This window comes from Hemitrygon akajei, chromosome 12, assembly GCF_048418815.1.
Source record: "Hemitrygon akajei chromosome 12, sHemAka1.3, whole genome shotgun sequence".
Classification (NCBI taxonomy): domain Eukaryota; kingdom Metazoa; phylum Chordata; class Chondrichthyes; order Myliobatiformes; family Dasyatidae; genus Hemitrygon; species Hemitrygon akajei.
This window is the reverse complement of record NC_133135.1, coordinates 64,987,777-65,000,279: the sequence shown is the minus strand read 5'-3', so window position 1 is coordinate 65,000,279 and position 12,503 is coordinate 64,987,777. Positions and strand designations below refer to the sequence as shown.

Below are 12,503 nucleotides of genomic sequence, written 5' to 3'. Positions count from 1 at the left end.
TTTTCCATCCAAACTCCCTCCATTTCTGTGAACTGGTACACTTCCATTGTTATCTCCTTATTGTTGTCCATTCTTCCTCAGATATAATTATCCCTCCTTCCTTCTCCCATTTTGTTTCAATGTATGAAGTCGAATGTGTTTTAAGATTTGACAACCGCTTATACAGGCTTGAAATGATTCTGCTACCATTCTCTGAATTATATGCTTTTCTAAAGAGCTCTATCAAGCATGTATTTGCCTTGGTTACATTTTTAAATGTCTTATTAACATATTGTCGCATCTGTAAATACCGATTAAAAAAAATCTCATTTTTCTAATGTGTTTCTCTTTAAGCATTTCAAAACTGAACAGTGTTCCTTCTTTCATTATGTTGCAAAGAACTGTTATTCCTTTAGCTGTCCAGTCCTTAAATCTAGCATCCAATTTATTTAGTGTAAAATCCGAGTCATATGCACACCATTTAAGAATTGCAGTATCTCCCTCTAGATTATATTCTTTTATAGTAGTTTTCCATATTTTAAGAGTCAATTTCACCCATGGGTTATCAATTATATTTATGTACCTTTGCAGGTTGTTATCAGCCAAAATTGCTTGTATGGGGAGGGGAAGTACCCGCTCCTCAATGTTTTTCCATTGAGCATCATATGATGGGTTGCACCAACATATTACAGCTCTCAACTGTGCTGCAAAATAATAATCTCTAAGAGAAGGCAGCCCCCATACCCCCTTTTCCTTTGCTAACTGCAAAGTTTTAAGATGAACTCTAGACCTTTTACCCTGCCAAATATACCTTGATAGCATCTTGTTCCATACATTGAATTGATTTTGATTAATCTCCATTGGTAGGATCTGAAAGAGATATAACAGTCTGGGTAGTATATTCATTTTAATAGACTCAATCCTTGAACTGAGACTGAAAAAAGGAATCAGGTTCCATCTTGCCACATCTTCCTTAATTTTTTTATATAAAGGCTGATAATTACTTTCTGATAATTTTGCCAAATCTTTTGGCATAATGATGCCCAAATATTTGAAAGACTCTGTGTGCCATGCCCAGGGGTATCGACTTTCAATTTCTCTTGGTGGGCTATAGTAATATGAAAGTAATTGGGTGTTATCTATGTTGATCTTGTATCCTGATAATTGACCATATTGTTCAAAGGATTGCATCAATTTAGGTAAAAAGTATGTTGGTTGCCCTAGGTAGATCAAAATGTCATCTGCATAACAAGCCAATTTATGCTCTGTCCCTTTAATAGTAATTCCCCTGATATCTTCATTTTGTCTGATGTATTGAGCTAATGGTTCCAGATATAATGCGAAGAGTAGTGGTGACCATGCACAACCCTGTCTCGTGCCCCTTTCTAGGGTAAGACTATTTGATAAATATCCATTGATTTTAATCCTAGCAGTAGGATTGTCATGTAGTGTCTGCATAGTTTTAATAATTGTGTCTTGGAAACCAAATCTGTGTAAAACTCTGTAAAGAAAATTCCAATTAACCGAATCAAATGCTTTTTCCGCGTCCACGCTTATCACTATTGCTTCAATTTTATTTTTTTGTATATGATCCATAATGTGAAGTGTCCTTCGTATATTGTCTTGTGTCTGGCGTTGTCGTATAAAACCTGTCTGATCGTTATGTATCAGTATGGGTAGAAACTCCTCTAATCGTTTGGCCATGATGGAGGTAAATAACCTATAATCTACATGAACTCATTTTTAAATTCTTTGTACCACTCTGTCGTATACCCATCTGATCCTGGTGACTTGCTTAATTTAAGCCTACTAATTGCAGCTTTTAATTCAACTTCAGTTATGTCAGCAGTCATCCTTCTATTTTGTTCTTTGCTTAAAGTGGGTAACTCTAGAGAATTCAAGAAGGTGTCAATTTGGGTTATGCTTCCCCCTGGAACTTTGGAATATAGCGTTTTGTAAAACACTTCAAAAGCTTCTTGAATTTCACTTAGCTTATTTTTTATTATTTTCGTTCTTGGGTCCCTAATTCTATGAATTGTATTTTCTGCTTTTTTTTTCATTTTCCACGCCAGTATTTTCATAGATTTTGATCCACTTTCATAATGTCTCTGTTTCAGAAATATTAAGTTTTTCCTGATTTCTTGCGTAGCCAAATTATTTATTTCATTCCTAATTCTTTTAATTTCCCCTAATGTATCCTGTGCCAAATTCAATTCGTGTTTTTTCTCTAGTTCCTTCAGCCTATTTTGTAATTCCTCTAATGTTTTATTCTTTATTTTTTTCTTATATGAAGATTTCGCTATAATTTTCCCTCTTAAGACGGCCTTCAGAGTATCCCATAAAATGTGAGGTGAAACCTTTCCATTATCATTAAATTCTAAGTAGAGACCAATTTCTTTTATTATTTGTTCCTTAAAGTACAGATCATTGAGTAGACTTGAATTTAGTTTCCAAATAGTATTTGTTTGTAGGTCAAAATCAACAGATAAATATATAGGTGCGTGGTCACTTACATCTATTGTCCCAATTCCACAGGTGTTTATCTTGTCTTTGTCTTTTCCAAATGTTATGAAATAGTCTGCTGTTGTATATACAGAATGGGGAGCAGAATAATGAGTGTAATCCCTTCTGTTGGGGGAAAGGTCCCTCCATATATCAATTAAACCAATATCCTCAAAAAATGTATTGACCTTATGTAAAGTTTTTGTTTCATAGGTTTTTCTATTGGAAGAGTCTAAGTTTGGTTGTAATTGTAAATTTAAGTCTGCCCCACATATCAGGAGACCTTCTGTTTCCATTACCATAATATCAGTAATTTTCTGAAAGAAACCAATCTCACTTCCCGGGGGGGTGTATATATTCAATAGAGTAACTGAATTGCCGTCTATATTCCCCCTTTCCAGAATATATCGGCCCTCTTTATCTCCCATTTCAAATACTTTTTCAAAATTTAGCCTACTTGAGATAAGAATAGCAACTTCTCTCCTATGTCCTGATTTATATGAGGAGAAAAACAGATTAGTGAAGCCCATTCTCTTTAGTTTTTTATGCTCATTATCACTTAAATGAGTTTCCTGTAAATATACTACATGGGTTTGTTCTTTTTTCATTTTGGATAAAATTCTCTTACATTTGATTGGATTTAATAGCCCATTTACATTAAAAGAAATGAATTTTACCTTGTCCTTAGCCATCTGTATTTATCTGTCAATGTATCATTGAAATTAGAATAAAACTTAATCGATCTACTCCGTGAACAAATAAGAACCAAGAAACGCAAATAATAACAAAAATGGCAACAAATGTGTGATTCCAAGGCTGAGGTCTCTAGTAGATGACCCTGCGTTGAGCTAGAGGAAATGTCTTGCTGTGGGGGATAACCCCTCCTACTTGTGAGTTGAGGGCCCCCATTGCAGTATTCATAAAAGTCAGTGAACAAATCCATTACACAGAAAAGATTTCCCTGTGTACTCCTCCAATATATATATACACACACACATTACACACATACACATATATACACACGTATATATATTCTCATTTTGGTGGGGAAAAGGGAGTAAGTGAGCGAATAAAGAATAACAACTAACTAATATAAAATCCACATTATAATAAGTATTTCTCGAGATAGGTATATCACCGTGTACTTTTGCTTCCCTTTAGCTTCTCAACATTTTTAAAGTTAGCCAAACCTTATGGCTCTTCTGAAGGGGGTGAGGACTGTCTTTGGGAATCTCCCGGTCTCTTCCTGATATATTTCTCTCGACCTCCTCCCGTCTCCTGCCTTCTTGATTCTTGCATTATTTCCCAAGCGGAGCGGGATAATTCTTCAGTCAGGCTTTCACTCATTTTGGTCATGCTGACAGGCAGCCCTCTGGCCTTCATGTCTGTAGTCGCCTCTTCCACTGTCTGGTACAACTGCGTCCCATTGTCATAAAACACTCGAAGTTTAGCAGGGTATGGAGTTTGAAATCTAATCTTATTTTGCTTTAGTACTCACTTTAGTTCAGAGTATTCTTTGCGTTTCTGGAGGACCGCGGGGAAGGGGGGGTAATCTTGGTCGAAGTATATTAATTTATCCTCTAAAAACACTCTCTTCTTACCCCAGACCCTTCATAGAATCTCCGCCTTGGTGCTGTACTGAAGGAATTTATTATTGAGCGTGGCTTTCTATGCTGGGTAGGTATTGGGCCTAACGCGCAGTGGGCTCTTTCGACTTCCAGTTTCATAGCCGGGGGAAGATTCAGCGCGTTCCGCAGTAACTTTTCGACAAACTCCATCATAGACGGGCCCTCCGATCCTTCGGGGACGTTGTAGATCCTGATATTATTCCGCCGCGATCTTCCCTCCAGGTCAAGCAGTTTACCTTCTTGGAGATGTATGATTTTTATTGTCTTGCTCAGTATCCGTTCCACGTTTTGAACGCGATCTTCCACCTTCTCAATTCGAGTCTCTGCCACTGCTATTTTTTGATTAACGCTGGCGAGCTCTGCCTTAATATCACGGAGCTGCTGCTTTATATCTTTCTGGACATCCATTATCTCTTTCAGGATTTCAAACACATTCGCCGCTTCGCCTGAACGAGGCCCAGCGGCCGCCTCGCTAGCACGCGGTCGGGTAGGCTCCACAGTGTCGCTTTTTAAATTTCCATTTCTTCTCCCCATTCTTGCCCCTCTTTTCAGTTCAAATATTTTTCGAAAAATATTATATTTGATGGGTTAACGGGGCTTAATACACATTTTTCTGGAGGAGCTAGTGACTTAAGCTGCCATTCTCGACGATGACGTCACCGGAAACCATCTAGGCAGTTTCTAGAGTAGGTTACATGACCGGCACAACATTGTGGGCCGAAGGGCCTGTAATGTGCTGTAAATTTCTGTTTCTCCGTTTTGATGAAGACTAGAACAAAAGAGCACAGATGTAATGCTGAAACTTTATAAAGCATTGACCAGATAGCACTTGGAGTATTATGAGCAGTTTTGGGCCCCTTATCTAACAAAAGATGTGTTAGCATTAAAAAGGGTCCAGAGGCGTTTACTTCCAATGATTCTGGGAAAACGTTAATGAACAAGTTGTGTTTGATGGCTCTGGGCCTGTACTTGCTAGAGTTTAGAAAAATGAGGGTGAATCTCATTGAAACTTATTGAATGTTGACAGGCTTAGATAGAGTGCATGTGGAGAGGACACTTGCTATAGTGAGGGAGTCTAGGACCAGAGGGCATAGCCTCAGAATAGAGGGACATCCATTTAGAGCAAAAATGAGGAGGAATTTCTTAAGCTAGAGGGGCTGTTGAATCTACTTAATTCATTACCACATATGGAGGCCGTCACTGAGAATATTGAAAATGGAGGTTGAGAGGTTCTTGATTAGTCAGGGCATCAAAGGATACAGGGTCAAGGCAGGAGTATGAGGTTGACGGATAATAAGTCAGCCATGATGGAATGGCGGAGCAGTCTCAATGTGCTGAATAGCCTAATTCTACTCCTATGTCTTATGATATTTAAACAGGTTTCCATCCAGTTGCCTGAAGTGTTTTATTACCATGTCCTTGGCTTGCTGAATGACTCATCCAGCCATTATGATGGTTTGCATCATTTCACTCTTGAGGCTCATTTGTTTCATTTCTACCCATTATCTCTAAATTATCAGGCAGCTTGGAGATGTGGAGAGTTCAGGCAGGGTGGGCTACCCAGACCCTCCGGGCATGACCCATTCACTCTGAAACAACCCACTGTCCCGCACTCTCTACAGGGAATCGCTTGCTCTGGACCACCCAACCTGGTGGAGCAGGACCACTAAAGGAGCGTATGCAGCAGAAATCAGACACACCGCAGAGGCTCAGAGGAAATGCGCCGCGCGCAAGGCTCGAGCTACCTCCACTTCCACTGCAGCACCTACCCTCATGTGTCCCACATGTGGGCAGCTTTCAGGGCCCGGATTGGCCTCACCAGTCACCTCCGGACCCACAGTCACAAACCCTCCACCTGACAGAAGTCGTGGTCGTCTTCAACTCCGAAGGACGAACAACAACATGGAATACAGTGTTGGGAAGTGTATGGTCGTGCACTTTAGTAGTAGTAACAAAGGCGTCGACTATTTCTAAACAGGAAGCAAATTCGGAAGTAGAAAATGCAAAGGAATTTGAGAGTCCTAGTGCAGGATTCTCTAAAGCAGTGGTTCCCAACCTCTTATTTTGGTTTCTAACCCCTTGGCTGCCAGGCTAGATCCCCAGTGCCCCCCTCTCCTTTTCTGGCTATTACATAAAAGCTATAAAGATTTTTGATTTACAATGCAGAGTCAAGGAATATAGAACAGCAAATTCAAAGCAGTGACGAATAATTGCAAATTTATTTAAATCAATTTAAAGCTACAAATAAAACTATTTACTTAATTATAGTTAGAAACAATTTTCCTCAACAATTTCAGAACATACATCAGTATTCCAACTATTCACTACTTCATTGCTTGTTCGTGTTTCACTGAGACAGATGGCCTTGGTGCAGTTTTATCACCTTCTTGCCGTCAGGCTGAATGTCACCTAGAATCAGAATCAGGTTTATTATCACTGGCACGTGATGTGAAATTTGTCAACTTAGCATCAGCAGTTCAATGCAATACATAATATAGAAGAAAAAATAATAATAATAAATAAATAAGTAAATCTTAATCAGTATATTTTATACAGTATGTGTATATTGAATATACATATATTCAATATACATATACTGTGTGTGTGGAATGGGCTGCCGGCAACGGTGGTGAAGGCAGATACATTGGGTCTTTTAAGAGACTTTTAAAAGACAAGTACATGGAGCTTAGAAAAATAGAGGGCTGTGGGTAAGCCTAGTAATTTCTAAGGTAGGGACGTGTTCGGTGCAACTTTGTGGGCCAAAGGGCCTGTATTGTGCTGTAGGTTTTCTATGTTTCTATGAATAGATTAAAAATCATGCAAAAAACAGAAATACTATATCTGTAAAAAAAAGTGAGGTAGTGTCCAAGGGTTCTTTGTTAATTTAGGGAACAGATGGCAGAGGGGAAGAAGCTGTTCCTGAATTACTGAGTGTGTGCCTTCAAGCTTCTGTACCTCCTACCTCATGATAACAGTGAGAAGAGGGCATGCCCTGGGTGCTAGAGTTCCTTAATAATGGACGCTGCCTTTCTGAGGCACTGCTCCTTGAAGTTGTCCTGGGTACTTTAAAAGCTAGTGCCCAAGGTAGAGCTGACTAAATTTACAACCCTCTGCAGCTTCATTCGGTCCTGTGCAGTAGCCCCTCCATACCAGACAGTGATGCAGCCTGTCAGAATGCTCTCCACTGTACATCTATAGAAGTTTTTGAGTGTATTTGTTGACATACCAACTCTCTTCAAACTCCTAATGAAGTATAGCCACTGCCTTGCCTTCTTTATAACTGTATCAATATGTTGGGACCAGGTTAGATCCTCAGAGATCTTGACACCCAGAAACCTGAAACTGTTCACTCTCTCCACTTCTGATCCCTCTATGAGGATTGGTACGTGCTCCTTCAGAAGCAGCCTCAGAACCCCACATTCAATAATTTACAATGTTTTGCTTTGAAAGAAGTTGGACAACTGCACTGAAACTGCGCTTCACAACATACAGTATGTGGTTGGAAAGGCAAAAAAGGGCACAGTGCAAGATAGTGTTCAGAGATTTCTTTCTGCAACCAAAAGATTTGATCTGATGTTTTGAACCTCAGCTTCGGCTCAAAGTTATCTTGTAGCGAGATTATTTCTTCATCCGTCCTTCCTGTTAGTTCATCATTACAAGTGCCCAGGAATGGTTTTATTACCTGAACTGTAATTTGGATCAAGAGAAACTGCTGAAACCTCGCTGACTTGCATTTACGCAGCTCACCCAGGTTTGCACTCAGTGACTGAAAATAAGGCAAGTTCTTGTTTGCTTTATCAGAGTGTCCTCTTCAGATGTTCAAGGAGCCCGGATGGTTTCATTGCCTCTTTAACAAAAACCTTTTTAACACAACTGACACATTGGCTACTTGGTGCTGGTATATGTAAATCTATTTTTCAGATATTCCACACAAAACTTTACACTTCTCTTTTGTTTGGTCTGCTTCTCCCATTTTCATTACGGATTAACAGCTACAATCAATCACCTATTGCGATCAATAAGGGGGAAAGTTATGAGATTATAGCTCAGGTAAAGCCAGTCTCTCTGTCTGAAGGTGCAGCGATATCTCAGTTGGGCAATGGACTAGAGAAATGAGGTCAAAACCATTCGAAAGCACAGATTTTGAACTTTACCCCATGAACACCATACCCTAATTCACCAAAATTGCATCTCTCTGTGACTAGTGTATGGGAATCGTACCAGCTAACACCGTGCTGCACTAATGAATGGTAATAATGCGTGGGCTGGACCTAAAATAATATGAATCCTTCAGTCCAGATTTCTCATGATATACCAAATACAGAAGTGCTACATTGCTTTTAAATAACTATAATGTGCTTCGAGCACAGTCTGAGAGAATGGTGGGTTAGTGAGAGATGGGGTGATTGAGTAATCATTGTAATTAATTGAAGCACTGAGGATCAAATGCTTATAATAAGCAATTCATTTCTTAAATTAAGCCATAATCCCCCAGTTGCCCCCTTGCTACCAAGTGCCCCCCACATGCCCCCCCCCCCAAGAAATTGCCCCTAGGCGGGCGATGTTGCCCACTTTGGGAACCACTGCCCTAAAGATAAATTGCCGATTGAGTTAGTAGTAAAGAAAGCAAATGCATTGTTAGGCAAATGCATAAAAGGTCTAGAATACAAAAGCAAATGCATAAAAGGTCTAGAATATAAAAAGCAAGGATGTAATTTAGAGGGTTAATGAAGTCTTGCTCAGATCACATTTGGAGTATTATGAGTAGTTTTGGGATTCATATCTAAGAAAGGACGTGCTGACATTGGAGAGGGTCCAGAGGAGGTTTGCAATAATGATCCTGGGAATGAAAGGGTTAACATTTGAGGAGCATTTGACACCTCAGAGCCTTTACTCACTCGAGTTTAGAAAAAAGAGGGTGGTGGAGGGGGGTGGAATCTCATTGAAACCTATTGAATACTGAAAGGCCTAAATAGAGTCGACATGGAGAGGATGTTTTCAGTAGTGGGGGAGTCCAGTACCAAAGGACACGGCCTCAGAATAGCAGGATTTCCCCTTAGAAAAGAGATGAGGAAGAACATCTTTAGCCTGAGGGAGGCAAGTCTGTGGAATTCACTGCCACAGATGGCCATGGAGGCTAAATCACTGGGTATATTTAAAGCGAAGGTTGATAGGTTCCTGATTGGTAAAGGGATCTAAAATTCATGGGGAGAAGACAGGATAATGAGGCTGAGAGGGAAATAAGCCAGCCATGATTGACTGGTGGAGCAGAGTGGCCCATTTCCATTCCTATGCCTTGTGGTTTTATGCACCTAGAAGCTGAAGAATGAAATTTAGAATGTAATTTCATTTTCACAGTTTGTACATTTGCTTCTTCTCTTTTGTCTATAGGGACTGGGATATTCACCGATGGGCAACATTACACTTACGTACTGCAGTCACTGAATATCTGCACAAGCATGACTGACATGTGCTGTTAAGCATCCTAGAAGGACATCAGGTCCACATGGAGATAATTCTCTTTAATGGCTGGATGGGTTTTCTTGGATGTCTGGGGTATATACAACCTAGCTCCACAGGTCTGCATCGGGAAACTACCCCAAAATTGGCTCCAAGTGATCATTTTATTCAAATAGGAAATACTAAAAACAACAATAATAGGAATGTTGGGATGACACGGAAGCAGCTTAAGTCTACTCTGGGATCGTGTGACTGGACAGTGCAAAGGGAACTTTAACCCACCTTTTTATATAAAGAAGGGTTATTTAGGACTGCGTAGTCTCAGTTGTAGTGAAAATTAGGCCTCAAGCTTTGGGCTTGCCTGCTGCTGCAGAGCACGTGAGTGAGATGGAAGCGCGACAGCATGGTTGAACTCAGCAGGGGCCTGACCGCGCCGCTCAGTGCTGCCCTCCAGTGTTTGAGTGGTGGAATGACAGACTGGATTGCGTGCATCTGTACACTGTCAGGAGATTGCGCTATCAATTGCTGGACATTGTCACTCAGGGTCTTGGACTATATATATTTTTTTTCTGAGTGAATATGTGTCTTTGCTCGATATTTTGAATTATGCTACTCGCTATTTTTGAATGTTTGTTTGCTGTTTTGAATGTTTTGCACCTTGGTCCCAGAGGAAAGCTGCTTCTATGAATGGTTTGAATGATAATTAAACCTGACTTGATTTAAATCTTTATTACATTATTTGAACAGTTAATGATACTCAGCATGTGGAGAAAGCAGCCTAAGCCACAAAGTATTTTAGAACCATAGAACCATAGAACATTACAGCACAGAAACAGGCCTTTTGGCCCTTCTTGGCTGTGCCGAACCATTTTTCTGCCTAGTCCCACTGACCTGCACCTGAGCCATATCCCTGCAAACCCCTCTCATCCATGTACCTGTCCAAGTTTTTCTTAAATGTCAAAATGAGCCTGCGTTCACCACTTCCCCTCAGAAAAGAGATGAGGAAAATTTTCTCATTTTGCCTGGTTTCATTATAAGAAGAGACATTCATCTTCTCCGCTCTGACAAATAAACCAGCCATCACCAGTATTAGGCCCTTTTGGTCTGCTCTAAGGGAGCACCCGTAAATACCTATGGCAGAACGCTTGAAGGGAAGGTAGTGCTGACTTTGCCTAGCATTGGCAGTAAGTGACCACAAATTCAATTTGGCATTACATTTAAAAGGTTATAAATATTAGCCAGTATCAGATTATAATGAGATTCTTGTTTGGTACAAAATGAGACAAAACTTTTACTGCACCCCTATACTGCCAATTTATAGATTAAACTACTTTCTTTGCAATGTGCAATTTTTTTTTCAATTAGCCCTTCATCTAGAGCACCAACTTTATGGACCAACATTTAAAATAATTTATTTATGCTGACCGTCTCACTCTGAGAATTATTCAAACTGGAGGATGCTTAGTGATCAAAAGCAGCAGACAATGAATGGCTCTTAACTCTTAACGGTTCAGCTGTAGCCAGAGAGTCAGCAGTAACAGCACCTGCCTCCTGCTGCAGCAAGCCCAATTTTGCTGGGACCAAAGATGCAAAATTTCATTAAAATTGTTCTTCCAATACATTCGTGCACAAGAGCAGGCTCAACAACGCACAACGAAGTTGAGTTTATTGTCATACGCACAAACACACATATGCAAAGGGGCAATGTTAGCCTCATAAGATTACCACCGAAAGGACGTCAATGGCTTTTGTGCCACTTCTCCCTTGCTCAGCTTCAGAGTGCTTGTTGCTGTGAATTTAAGCACAAACCAAACTATCCTCCAGATGAATATTGGAGGCACCAAAACTAATTACCAATGAATCAATGGCCAGATGAAGGGTCTCGGCACAAAATGTCGATTCTTCATTTCTTTCTATGGATGCTGTCTATCCTGCTGCGTCCCTCCAGTCTTCTGTGTGATTTACTCTGCAGAACCTCTTGTGTTTAGCAATGAACCTGCCCACCACTCCGGATGCGTAGTCCGGATGAACCGAGTTGTAGTTAAGCTCGTCTGCAGCTTGGCTCTACTTGCATCTGTCCCTTGAAAACTGGCCACCGTAGATCCAGTGTATCACAGTCTCAACACAGGAGCCCCTCAGAGCTGTGTACTAAGTCCCCTCCTTTACTCCCTGTATACCCATGACTGTGTCGCCACCAACAGCTCCAATATACTAATTAAAATTGCCGATGACACTACATTGATTGGCCTTATCTCTACCAACAATGTGGCCTACAGGGAAGAAGTCATCTCTGTGACACAGTGATGTCAAGTGAACAACATCTCCCTCAATGTCATAAAAACAAAGGAGCTGGTTGAGGATTACAGGAGGAATGGAGACGGGCTAACCCATCAATGGATCTAGATTGAGAGGGTGAACAGCTTTAAGTTCCTTGGCATCCACATCACCGAGGATCTCACATGGTCTGTACCCACCAGCTGTGTGGTGAAAAAGGCACAACAGCACTACTTTCACCTCAGATGGCTGAGGAAGTTTGGTATGGGCCCCCAAATCCTAAGAACTTTCTGCGGGGCCACAATTGAGAGCAGCCTGATTGGCTGCTTCACTGCCTGGTATATGAACTGTACCTCTCTTGATCGCAGGATTCTGCAGAGGGTGGTGTGGACATCCTAGCGCATCTGTAGTTATGAACTTCTCAGGATTCAGGAAATTTACAAAAACAGGTGTGAAAAAAAGCCTTAAGGATCATTGGGGACCCGAGTCACCCCAACCACAATTGATTCCAGCTGCTACCATCCGGGAAACGGTACCGCAGCATAAAAACCAGGACCAACAGGCTCCGGGACTGCTTCTTCCAACGAGTCATCAGACTGATTAACTCACACTGATTTGTGTGTGTATGTCTATGTTACATTGATTGTTCTATTTGTTATA

At 40.7% G+C, this 12,503-nt stretch overlaps 1 protein-coding gene across 2 annotated transcripts in view; it reads right to left on the bottom strand.

Annotated features, from left to right (window-relative positions):
• Positions 1-6,352: 6,352 nt before the first annotated feature.
• The window catches only part of trmt1l (tRNA methyltransferase 1-like), an 82,353-nt gene continuing 76,202 nt past the window's right edge, over positions 6,353-12,503 (bottom strand). For both annotated transcript variants that reach the window (XM_073063302.1, XM_073063303.1), the window contains one exon: positions 6,353-6,518. In XM_073063302.1, the coding sequence (XP_072919403.1) occupies positions 6,457-6,518 (62 nt within the window). In that variant the 3' untranslated portion in view covers positions 6,353-6,456. The remainder of the gene's footprint in view (positions 6,519-12,503) is intronic.